The sequence below is a fragment of the Pristiophorus japonicus genome, chromosome 6 (assembly GCF_044704955.1).
Source record: "Pristiophorus japonicus isolate sPriJap1 chromosome 6, sPriJap1.hap1, whole genome shotgun sequence".
Classification (NCBI taxonomy): Eukaryota; Metazoa; Chordata; class Chondrichthyes; family Pristiophoridae; genus Pristiophorus; species Pristiophorus japonicus.
In genome coordinates, this window is record NC_091982.1 from 69,640,815 (window position 1) to 69,653,901 (window position 13,087).

Consider the following 13,087-nt stretch of genomic DNA (forward strand, 5'->3'; position numbering starts at 1 on the left):
TGGACACAGAGCCCCACCCCTCACTGGATACAGACCCCCCCCCCCCCCTCACTCCCCTCACCCCCCAAAGTGTTTCTACAAACTATTTATTGTTGGGTTTGGCCCCAGACTCTCTGCTGCCCCGACGATGATGATTATCAAACACTGGGATTTGTGACTCTCAGGAAACTCGATAATCCACTGTTTGTTTTCAGCACAGAATCCAGCCTTCCTGTTGGACCATATCCTGTGGTTGTCATAGCGATAATATTCTAAACCTACAGGTATATTCCTTATTTACTCTGTACAGGTCATTCGTATTCCGAATCGTATCTCTATCATCTTCAATATGATCACCCCTTAATCTTACATATTTGAGGAATACAAGCTCAGTCTATGCAGCCTGTCCTCGCCATTTAACCCTTTCAGCCCCGGGTATCATTCTGGTGAATCTGCACTGCCCCCCTCTAAGGCCGATATACCCTCCCTGGGGGCGGGGCCCAGCACACGGGGTCTGACCGTGGCTCTGTACAGCTGGAACATCACTTCCTGCCCTTTGTATTGCAGCCCTCAAGATAAAGGCCAACATTTCACGAGCTGTGAGTGATTCCTGTACTTGGACCCTAAACCTCTCCGTCCCACCACCTTTCTGAGCTTCTCGCCATTTGGGAAATGCTCTGATCCAACAAAGGCCAACATTCCATTAGCATTGGAACATAGGAGCAGGAGTCGGCCATTCGGCCCCTCGAGCCTGCTCCGCCATTCGATGAGATCACGGCCGATCTGTATCTTAATTACATCTACTCCCCCCTTGGTTCTTTTTATTTATTTGTTCCTGGGATGTGGGTGTCGCTGGCAAGGCCAACATTTATTGCCCATCCCTAATTGCCCCTTGAGGTGGTGGTGAGCCGCCTTCTTGAACCGCTGCAGTCTGTGTGGTGAAGGTGCTCCCACAGTGCTGTTAGGGAGGGAGTTCCAGGATTGTGACCCAGCGACGATGAAGGAACGGCCGATATATTTCCAAGTCAGGATGGTGTGTGACTTAGAGGGGAACGTGGAGATGGTGGTGTTCCCATGCACCTGCTGCCCATGTCCTTCTAGGCGGTAGAGGTTGTGGGTTTGGGAGATGCTGCCGAAGAAGCCTTGGCGAGTTGCTGCAGTGCATCTTGTAGATGGTGCACACTGCAGCCACGGTGCGCCGGTGGTGGAGGAGGGAGTGAATGTTGAAGGTGATGGATGGGCTGCCAATCAAGCGGCTGCTTTGTCCTGGATGGTGTCGAGCTTCTTGAGTGTTGTTGGAGCTGCACTCATCCAGGCAAGTGCAGAGTATTCCATCACACTCCTGACTTGTGCCTTGTAGATGATGGAAAGGCTTTGGGGAGTCAGGAGGTGAAACACTCACCGCAGAATACCCAGCCTCTGACCTGCTCTTGTTGCCACAGTATTTATGTGGCTGGTCCAGTTAAGTTTCTGGTCAATGGTGACCCCCAGGATGTTGATAGTGGGGGGTTTGGGGGTTGGCCGTTGAATGTCATGGGGTCATGGTTAGACTCTTGCTTGGAGATAGTCGTTGCCTGGCACTTGTGTGGTGTGAATGTTACTTTCCACTTATCAGCCCAAACCTGAATGTTGTCCAGGTCTTGCTGCAAGTGGGCATGGACTGCTCCATTATCTGAGGAGTTGCGAATGGAACTGAACACTGTGCAGTCATCAGTGAACATCCCCACTTCTGACCTTATGATGGAAACATAGAAACATAGAAAATAGGTGCAGGAGTAGGCCATTCGGCCCTTCGAGCCTGCACCGCCATTCAATGAGTTCAGTACCCCATTCCTGCTTTCTCGCCATACCCCTTGATCCCCCTAGTAGTAAGGACTACATCTAACTCCTTTTTGAATATATTTAGTGAATTGGCCTCAACAACTTTCTGTGGTAGAGAATTCCATGGGTTCACCACTCTCTGGGTGAAGAAGTTTCTCCTCATTTCGGTCCTAAATAGCTTACCCCTTATCCTTCGACTGTGACCCCTGGTTCTGGACTTCCCCAACATTGGCAACATTCTTCCTGCATCTAACCTGTCTAGGTCATTGATGAAGTATAACCATTAGTACCCTTACCCAACAATCATTTATTAATTTCAGTTCTGAAGTTTCCAACTGACCCCCAGCCTCAACAGTTTATTGGGGGAGAGTTCCAGATTCCCAGCACCCTTTGTGTGAAGAAGTGCTCCCTAACAACACCCTGAGTGGCCTGGCTCTAATTGTAAGGTGATGCTTTCTTGTTCTGGACTCCCCCCACCAGAGGGAATGGTTTCTCTCAATCCATCCTATCGAATCCTTTAGTCACCAGAACTGAACGCAGTGACTCCAGACGGGGTGTGGTCGAGGCTCAGTACAACTGAAGCATCACTTCCTCACTTTTTTAATTCCAACCCCTTTGAGATAAAGACCTATAATCCATCAGCCATTTTGATTATTTTCCGTACCTGACCATCAGCATTCAGTGATTTATGTACACCTGAATCTCTCTGCTCCTTCGCCTCTCACCACAAAGGAAATATTTGGATTTGTCTTTCTCGCATCCAAAGTGGACGACCTCTCACTTCCCCAAATTGAACTCTTAAAGTTATTGTAGCAAATACAATATCTAATTATTCCACACCTTGGACAATAGAAATTTAGTTTAAAAAAAATAATGTTTTCAGATCATTTGAGTGATTTGTGGGGATGAGGTAACTGCGTCACATGTTGTGACCTCGCCATCCTCGCTTATTATTGGGCGTCCCACGAGAGCGCCACCTAATGGTGTCACAGGTAATGCACTGATTTCTGAACATCGTAATTCCCGTCAGAAATGTTTACATTGCATTTTACAATGTAAAATAATGGCGCAGGCATTGTGTTCCGTGAGCAAGATTGTTAATCGTCTCTGGATGTGATAATGCTCTTGCAACAAATGCATCCGTTACATGTCCAAGTGTCACATGTGCAAAGTATGTATCATGCTTGCATTTGATTGGTTAAATCAGAGCTGAATATCAGCCACTGTGCACCATTGTTGGAAGGGCAGGTGTTTACGGTGGGGGAGGGGCAGGTGTTTACGGTGGGGGAGGGGCAGGTGTTTACGACGGGGGAGGGGCGGGTGTTTACGATGGGGGAGGGGCGGATGTTTACAGTGGTGGAGATCGGGTGTTTACGGTGGGGGAGGGGCTGGTGTTTACGACGGGGGAGGGGCGGGTGTTTACAGTGGTGGAGATCGGGTGTTTACGGTGGGGGAGGGGCTGGTGTTTACGATGGGGGAGGGGCAGGTGTTTACGACGGGGGAGGGGCGGGTGTTTACGATGGGGGAGGGGCGGATGTTTACAGTGGTGGAGATCGGGTGTTTACGGTGGGGGAGGGGCGGATGTTTACGGTGGTGGAGATCGGGTGTTTACGGTGGGGGAGGGGCTGGTGTTTACGATGGGGGAGGGGTGGGTGTTTACGGTGGTGGAGATCGGGTGTTTACGGTGGGGGAGGGGGAGGGTGCTTAAGTGCATTTATCAAATGCAGCTCAAGTAAGCAAATTAATTATATTTATTAATTGTACAGATTGAAGTACTACATCAACACCAACTTGCATTTACATAGTGCCTTTACATCCTAAGGCATTTCACACGAGCGATTATCACATCAGGAGATAAGAACATAAGAAATAGGAACAGGAGTCGGCCATTCGGCCCCTCGAGCCTGCTCTGCCATTTAATACGATCATGGCTGATCTGATATTAGTGCAGGTGACCAAAAGCTTGGTCAAAGAGGTAGGTTTTGGGGAGAGTCTTCGAGGATGATAGAGAGGCGGAGAGGTTTAGGGAGGGAGTTCTAGAGATTAGGGCCCAGGCAGCTGAAGACACAGCTGCCAATGGTGCAGAAATTGAAATGAGGGATACTCGAGGCCAGAGAGGTGGCAAAGGTTAATCATATCCACCTCAGTATGATGGAGGGAGAGAGATGATTGTTAATCTCCAGACTGGGCCTCCTGGAGAACACACCATTTAGTGTAATCCACCTCGGACCAGAAGCCCTTTGCTGTCCTGTGTTGATTGAAAATAAGAAGGACCATCAATGTCATCAGTTTCTCCTCTGGTCAGGATATAAATAGGGTGGCGGCAGTGAGAGACGGGGGGAGGATGAAGCAGCCCGTGTCCAGAAGCATGCTATGTGAGTGACGACACATTGAGGTGTTGCTCTAACACTGACCTTCACGTCGGGAAGCTCGTGTGTAACCGGAGCTTGCACCGATTCTTTGCCCCCGCCATACAGCACTACCCCCCGGTCAGCAAAATCCACAGCACGGCCTTGGACAACGTGGACCACTTTCCATACCTCAGGAGCCTACTGTCAACAAGGGCAGACATCGATGACTAGATCCAACACCGCCTCCAGTGCGCCAGAGCAGCCTTCATTCGCCTGAGGAAGAGAGTGTTTGAAGACCAGGACCTCAAATCTGGCATCAAGTTCATGGTCTACAGAGCAGTGGTGATACCCGCCCTCCTGTATGGCTCCGAGATGTGGACCATATACAGTAGACACTTCAAAGCACTGGAGAAGTACCACCAACGATGTCTCCGCAAGATCCTGCAAATCCCCTGGGTGGACAGACGCATTAACGTCAGTGTTCTTGATCAGGCCACCATCCCCAGCATCGAAGCACTGACCACACTCAACCAGCTCCGTTGGGCGGCCCACATCGTCCGCATGCCCGACACGGGACTCCCAAAGCAAGCGCTCTATTCGGAACTCCTACACGGCAAACGAGCCTCAGGTAGGCAGAGGAAATGTCTCAAGGACACCCTCAAAGCCTCCTTGATAAAGTGCAACACCCCCACTGACACCTGGGAGTCCCTGGCCAAAGACCACCCAAAGTGGAGGAAGTGCATCCGGGAGGGCGCTGAGCACCTCGAGTCTCATCACCGAGAGCGTGCAGAAATCAAGTGCAGGCAGCGGAAGGAGCGTGCAGCAAACCAGACTCCCCACCCACCCTTTGCTTCAACTACTATCTGTCCCATCTCTGACAGAGACTGTAATTCCCACATTGGACGGTTCAGCCGCCTGAGAACTCCCTTTTAGAGTAGAAGCAAGTCTTCCTCGATTTCGAGGGATTGCCTATGATGATGATATGGATATAACCCAACCGAAACAGTCAACCTTACAATTTGCTCAGAATGCAGATTGCAATCCTCCCCAAACCTGGACAGTCCCCCACTGGTGAGCGAGCTCCAGGGATTATCATTGTGATACAACACGCACGCACACACAAACACAAACTTTTAGACCCACTCTCTCTCTCTCTCTCTCGCACGCACGCACACAAACAGACACACCCACACACAGACAGACACGCTCACCACACGCCTGCACTCTCACATTAGCAGAGATCATTAGCTAACAGTCTGTGGTGGTAACTGACCTGTGTTAGCCCACCTCCACCATTCCTTGCCGACACTGAGGCAAACTTTTTGCCGTTACCGCTCCAGATCAGGAAAGGGCGGGGGAGTGGGACTCGCTGAGAGCCGGCTGGGACTCGCTGAGAGCCGGCCTGGGCTCGACAGGCCGAATGGCTGCCTCCTGTGCTGTAACCGTTCTCTGATTGTGAGCTCACCCGGAGCTCATACATCCCGAGTCACAGGGCGGCCTCACAGTGCTTCTCTCAAGTGTAACATTGTGATAATTGGGCAGTGGTGGAGAGGCACTGAGCACTGGCTGTGAGATTCTGGGGATCCCGAGGGATCTCCCGGGGAGACACTCAGATCCTGGGGATCTCCGGAGAGACACTGAGATCCTGGGGATCACGAGGGATCTTCTGGGGAGTCACTGAGATCATGGGGATCTCCCGGGGAGACACTGAGATCCTGAGGATCCAGAGGGATCTCATGGGGAGTCACTGAGATCCTGGGGATCTCCCGGAGCGACATGGAGATCTTGTGGATCCCAGGAGATCTCCCAGAGAGACACTGTGATCCTAGAGATCCCGGGAATCTCCCAGAGCAACACTGAGACCCTGGGGATCCTGGGGGATCTCCCAGGGAGACACTGAGATCCTGGGGGGTCTACTGGGGAGACATTGGGATCCTGGGGGATCTCCTGGGGAGACACTGATATCCTGGGGATCTTCTGGGGAGACACAGATCCCGAGGGGTCTCCCGGGGTGTCACTGAGATCCTGTGGATCCTGAGGGAACTCCCGTGGTGTCACCGGGATCCTGGGGATTTTGCGGGGTCTCCCGGGGAGACACTGTTTCTAACCCAGCACCTGGCCATGCAGCTTGGGTCTGACACACTTCCCACATTATTCCTGCTGCTTCATTCAATCCAGTCGGGATTACGGATAAATGATGTGATTCTTGGAGCCTCACATTAAAAGAAATAAAATTTTAAGATCAATGCTGTGGTCCGGAATGGGTCAGCATTCGCCGGATACTCAGCAGTTCAGTGCCAGTTATCAGAGTCTAGTCCGGGTCAGACTGTGTCCGGGTGTGTTTGGGGTCAGACTGTGTCCGGGTGTGTTTGGGGTCAGACTGTGTCCGGGTGTGTTTGGGGTCAGACTGTGTCCGGGTGTGTTTGGGGTCAGACTGTGTCCGGGTGTGTTTGGGGTCAGACTGTGTCCGGGTGTGTTTGGGGTCAGACTGTGTCCGGGTGTGTTTGGGGTCAGACTGTGTCCGGGTGTGTTTGGGGTCAGACTGTGTCCGGGTGTGTTTGGGGTCAGACTGTGTTGATACCATTTGTTGTGAGGTTGGGCTGGCTCTCCGCTTTATTGGGCTGGGCTAACACAAAGCAGACCCGTCACTGCTACATGTGTGGTCTAACTACAGTCCACCAGCTGTGAGGGCTGAGAATTCCAACCTTCACTTTATTGCCCATCACGCCTCATTGCACCAGAGACAGAACACACTGGCACCAGTAAAATGACACAGATAGACATTAGGCGGAGTGGTTTGGATGATAACTGGGGTGACGGCTGGGGTGACGGGTGAGGGTGAAGGGTAGGATGAGGGTGGAGGGTGAGCTGGTCTGGAGCCCGGTGGGTGAGGACAGGGTGTTAGGGAAGTCGTGGCCCTCAGACTCGATCCGAGCAGCCAGCTCCACTTCATCATTCATCCACTTCAAAAACTGCTCACTTCAAGTGCTGACTGCACATGGAACTGACTCAGGAAGTGATACAGCACCATTTAACATCAATAAATAGATGTAATAATTCCCATGTTACACATCAATCCCAATAACTAGCGGAAGTCAGCGCAACTCTCGGTGTGTAGGGAGGCTGCTCTGATATTCTGGATCAATCTGTAACTTATTAAAGCAACATTCAATTGCTTCCGATTTTTCATAATATTTCACCAAATAACAAGTCAAAATTCAAAATGAATATGGACTATTTTAATTCATTCACTTAATTTACACATATAGCGATTCTCTATTTGGGAGTGTGGCTGTAAATGTAGGAGTGTCAGTAATCTTCACTCATCCCCGCACCCCACACCCCCCCACCGCCCAGTCTCTAACACTCACTGGGGTACAGGTCCCACACACACTGACTCTCACTGGGGTACAGATCCCACACACATTGACACTCACTGGGGCACGGGTCCCACACACACTGACTCTCACTAGGGTACAGGTCCCACACAAACTGACCCTCACTGGGGTAGGGGGTCTCACACACACTGACTCTCACTGGGGTACGGGTCCCCCACACTGACTCTCACTGGGATATGGGTCCCACACACACTGACTCTCACTGGGGTACAGGTCCCACACACACTGTCTCTCACTGGGGTACGGGTCCCACACACTGACTCTCACTGGGGTACAGCTCCACACACACTGATTCTCACTGGGGTACGGGTCCCACACAATGACCTTCACTGGGGTATGGGTCCCACACACGCTGACTCTCACTGGGATACGGGTCCCACTCACACTGACTCTCACTGGGGTACGGGTCCCACACACACTGACCCTCACTGGGGTACGGGTCCCACACACACTGACCCTCACTGGGGTACGGGTCCCACACACACTGACTCTCACTGGGGTACGGGTCCCACACACACTGACTCTCACTGGGGTACGGGTCCCACACACACTGACTCTCACTGGGGTACGGGTCCCACACACACTGACTCTCACTGGGGTATGGGTCCCACACACACTGACTCTCACTGGGGTATGGGTCCCACACACACTGACTCTCACTGGGGTACGGGTCCCACACACACTGACCCTCACTGGGGTATGGGTCCCACACACACTGACTCTCACTGGGGTACGGGTCCCACACACACTGACTCTCACTGGGGTACGGGTCCCACACACACTGACCCTCACTGGGGTATGGGTCCCACACACACTGACTCTCACTGGGGTACGGGTCCCACACACACTGACTCTCACTGGGGTACGGGTCCCACACACACTGACTCTCACTGGGGTACGGGTCCCATACACATTGACTCTCACTGGGGTATGGGTCCCACACACACTGAATCTCACTGGGGTACAGGTCCCACACACACACTGTCTCTCACTGGGGTATGGGTCCCACACACTGACCTTCACTGGGGTATGGGTGTCACACACACTGACTCTCACTGGGTAGGTACGGGTCCCACACACACTGTCTCTCACTGGGGTATGGGTCCCACTCACACTGGGGTACAGTTCCACACACACTGACTCTCACTGGGGTACAGTTCCACACACACTGACTCTCACTGGGGTACAGTTCCACACACACTGACTCTCACTGGGATGCAGTTCCACACACACTGATTCTCACTGGGGTACAGTTCCTGAAGGTACTGACTCTCACTGGGGTTCCTCACCCAAGTGGTCAGTTTATATGTTTGAACTTTGACATTGAGTGTGGGCAGGGACGGTTAAAATGTTTAGATTTTTTTAATTGCCTGCTGATCATAGCTGCCCTTTGGTTAACTTCGGCTCCCACTCCGATCTGTGTGAAGAAGCAGTGAATGGTTTTGGGAGCAATGGGACAGGCTGTCCTTGCCTCTCTGTGCAGTAATGACAGCCCATTCACTGCCGACATTAAACAATCTGTTAAAGTTACATTGAGGCTTACTTTTCACGAACTGAAATTTAAGGGTATTTTTGTCCTTTGTTACTGGGACAATACTCTCCCTCTTATACTGCTCTGGAATCACTGACTGTAGATCGATTTGTAATTGGAAATCCAAGTGTGCAATGGCAGATGTTACTGGCAATTATAATTATAATTATTCCTTAGACACTCTGCTTGTTATCGGCAGGTGCAGGCTGGAGTATAACTGCAGTCTGTATGCGGACCAAGCCCTGTGTTTGGCAGAGTTCGTCGTCGCCTTCATTCTGAACTTAGCTGCTTTATCCAAATAATGCAACTTGCGATAAAGTTACATCTTTGCCCCGATACAGCTCTCGCTTACAGTAACTGTTTCTGGTATTAATGAATGAATAAGAATTTTCAAATGCTGTTTAGCGGAGACATCAACCCATTTAAAATGAACAGTTAACTGTGTTAAATTAGCGATGGAGGAATGCTGTTTCAATGAGTTAAATATTGACTAGCATCACTAACGAGGCTACAGACTCGAAACTGAAGCAATACATTTCTCCATGATTGCAATATTTTAAACTCCCCACAACACTCGGTCTCTACCCAATAAAACCCCTCATATCTTCATGTTATTTCCACAGCTTTACAACAAATGGTTATAAAATGTAAATTAAAGAATCGCTGCATGAAGTTCGAGTAAAGTCAGAGAATACCTGGGCTCTTGTAGAAGGCCATTCTTTATTCGAAGTCTTCACACTTTCTCCAGGCAGAGACCGGTTGACACTCAATTACCTCATTCTCTCCCATTTGCCAAGCGAGCTATTAATACAGGAACTGGGACAACGAATCCCAGCCCCTTCTGACAAAACCCTTCATCCCACTCACAGAGTTTACCATTTTAGGTATTTCAGCAAGAAAGGGATGGGGATTGGATCGGGCTCCCACTATGCATTCCTGCATTACTTCGCAAGCTTCAGGAGTCAGGACCAGCAAAAGTGATACATGACTAGTAGTGGAAGCAATTCCATTGTGCACCATTGCCAATTCCCGAGAGGGTTTGAAAAGGAAATATAGGCAGGTTCTTACCAACAAATGGGATTCAGTGTTATTAGAAATGCATCAAAGGAATACTGGGGATAGGGGCGCTCGACGGGTCGAGGGGAACGCTGGGGATAGGAGGGTTAGACGGGTCGAGGGGAACGCTGGGGATAGAGGGGATTAGATGGGCTGAGGGGAACACTGGGGATCGGAGGGTTAGACGGGCTGAGGGGAACGCTGGGGGTAGGAGGGTTAGACGGGCTGAGGGGAGCGCTGGGGATAGGAGGGTTAGACGGGCCGAGGGGAGCGCTGGAGATAGGAGGGTTAGATGGGCCAACGCGAGCACTGGGGATAGGAGGGTTAGACGGGCCGAGGGGAACGCTGGGGATCGGAGGGTTAGACGGGCCAAGGGGAGCGCTGGGGATAGGAGGGTGAGACGGGCCGAGGGGAGCGCTGGGGATAGGAGGGTGAGACGGGCCGAGGGGAGCACTAGGGATAGGAGGGTTAGACGGGCCGAGGGGAGCGCTGGGGATAGGAGGGTTAGACGGGCCGAGGGGAGTGCTGGGGATAGGAGGGTTAGACGGGCCGAGGGGAGCGCTGGGGATAGGAGGGTTAGACGGGCCGAGGGGAGCGCTGGGGATAGGAGGGTTAGACGGGCCGAGGGGAATGCTGGGGATAGGAGGGTGAGACGGGCCGAGGGGAACGCTGGGGATAGGAGGGTTAGATGGGCCGAGGGGAGCGCTGGGGATAGGAGGGTTAGATGGGCCAAAGCGAGCACTGGGGATAGGAGGGTTAGACGGGCCGTCAAGCTTCTCCTGCCTGAAACTGCGATTGTGCAGGGCTGCTGTAATTACCAGGTTGTGTTTCACAAAGGGGATTGTAACACACTCCCGGTGACTCTGATAAATATCTCCACTTTCTTTCATTGAAGATGATTATATTGGGATGCTCATAACAAACTTGTCACTTATTTAATTTTTAATAAAGCCACAGAGAAAGGAACAAAGAAAAAAAGAAAAACATGCATTTATATAGCGCCTTTCACAACCTCAGGACGTCCCAAAGCGCTTTACAGCCAATGAAGTACTTTTGGAGTGTAGTCACTGTTGTAATGTAGGAAAAGCGGCAGCCAATTTGCGCACAGCAAGCTCCCACAAACAGCAATGTGATAATGACCAGATAATCTGTTTTAGTGATGTTGATTGAGCAATAAATATTGGCCCAGAACACCGGTGATAACTCCCCTGCTCTGCTTCGGAATAGTGCCATGGGATCTTAAACCGAGGCCCTATCTGCTCTCAGGTAAAACGTCTCATCTGAAAGACGGCACCTCCGACAGTACATCGCTCACTCAGTACTGCCCCTCCGACAGTGCAGCACTCCCTCAGTACTGCCCCTCCGACACTGTGGCACTCCCTCAGTACTGCCCCTCCGACAGTACGGCACTCCCTCAGTACTACCCCTCCGACACTCTGGCACTCCCTCAGTACTGCCCCTCTGACAGTGCGGTGCTCCCTCAGTACTGCCCCTCCGACAATGCGGCGTGCCCTCAGTACTGCCCCTCCGACAGTGCGGCGCTCCCTCAGTACTGCACTGGAGTGTCAGCCTAGGTTTATGTGCTCAATTCCCTGGAGTGGGACTTGAACCCACGACCTACTGACTTAGAGATGAGTGTGCTGCCCACTGAGCCACAGCTGACACTGAGGGAGTGTAAGATTTGAGAATAGCCAAGATGATCAGAGCCTCCTGATTCTTGCCTCATCCTGTATTCATGACAATAACTGGCAGTGGCCTGTGTGGAGGGCCCCTGCTCAAGCAATTCGCACTATAGGACATCTGTCTGGCCCTATCTTAAAGTTGTATTAACCAGGAGATGGAAAAAAAGATTTTATTTGAGAAATCTAAATGCTGCCTAGGTTTCGATGACTTGTTATTTCTGTGTGCACGTGGTCAGGTTCCTTGATCCACTCTGGTCTCCAGGCTCAACTTGGTTTCTTTATTTGAAGAAAGTAAATTCAATCTGAGAACCTCCTCTCTACAATTGCAGCTTGCAGTCCAACCCGTCAGGGATTATTCCAGCCTTTGTTCAGTCCAGGGGCTCAATGTTTGGAAGCTCATTTCATAGAAACATAGAAAATAGGTGCAGGAGTAGGCCATTTGGCCCTTCGAGCCTGCACCACCATTCAATATGATCATGGCTGATCATGCACCTCAGTACCCCTTGCCTGCTTTCTCTCCATACCCCTTGATCCCTTTAGCTGTAAGGGCCACATCTAACTCCCTCTTGAATATATCCAATGAACTGGCCTCAACAACTCTCTGAGACAGGGAATTCCACAGGTTAACAACTCTCTGAGTGAAGAAGTTTCTCCTCATCTCAGTCCTAAATGGCTTACCCCTTATCCTAAGATTGTGTCTCCTGGTTCTGGACTTCCCCAACATCGGGAACAATCTACCCGCATCTAACCTGTCCAGTCCCGTCAGAATTTTATATGTTTCTATGAGATCCCCTCTCATCCTTCTAAACTCCAGTGAATAAAGGCCCAGTCGATCCAGTCTCTCTTCATACGTCGGTCCAGCCATCCCGGGAATCAGTCTGGTGAACCTTTGCTGCACTCCCTCAATAGCAAGAACGTCCTTCCTCAGATTAGGAGACCAAAACTGAACACAATATTCCAGGTGAGGCCTCACCAAGTCCCTGTACAACTGCAGTAAGTTTCCTTAGCGGGTTTGGTCATAGTGGGATGTTGTTATTGTCGATTCAAGTCCTAATATCAGGAGTACAGAGAGGACCCCGACTGAAACATTAGCCCCAAACCCACCCATCCACCAATCTCAGAGAATCCACCCATCCTAACCCCGCCGACCCCATCCAATCTCACAAAACCATCCCAACCCCACCTGTTATGTATGTAAAATTTACTAGTGTGTAAGACTTGCCACCAGGGGGCGCACCTGTTGGAGACCCAAAGGTCACCTGCACACCC

The 13,087-nt window shown here is 51.1% G+C and overlaps 1 protein-coding gene across 3 annotated transcripts in view; it reads right to left on the reverse strand.

Moving 5' to 3' along the window:
- fhl1a (four and a half LIM domains 1a) overlaps positions 1-13,087 on the reverse strand; it is a 73,362-nt gene that overhangs the window by 25,340 nt on the left and 34,935 nt on the right. The window contains exons 1-2 of one of the 3 annotated variants that reach the window (XM_070882919.1): positions 9,776-9,871; positions 4,215-4,424 (exon numbers count right to left, since the gene is read on the reverse strand). The exons of 1 other annotated variant lie outside the window; for it this stretch is intronic. Coding sequence is in view for 1 of the 2 variants with exons in the window: in XM_070882918.1 (XP_070739019.1) it covers positions 9,776-9,797 (22 nt within the window). In the remaining variant the exon portion in view is untranslated. Of the gene's footprint in view, positions 1-4,214; positions 4,425-9,775; positions 9,892-13,087 lie in introns of those variants that run through there. One more of the 3 variants, XM_070882918.1, reaches the window with a different exon arrangement.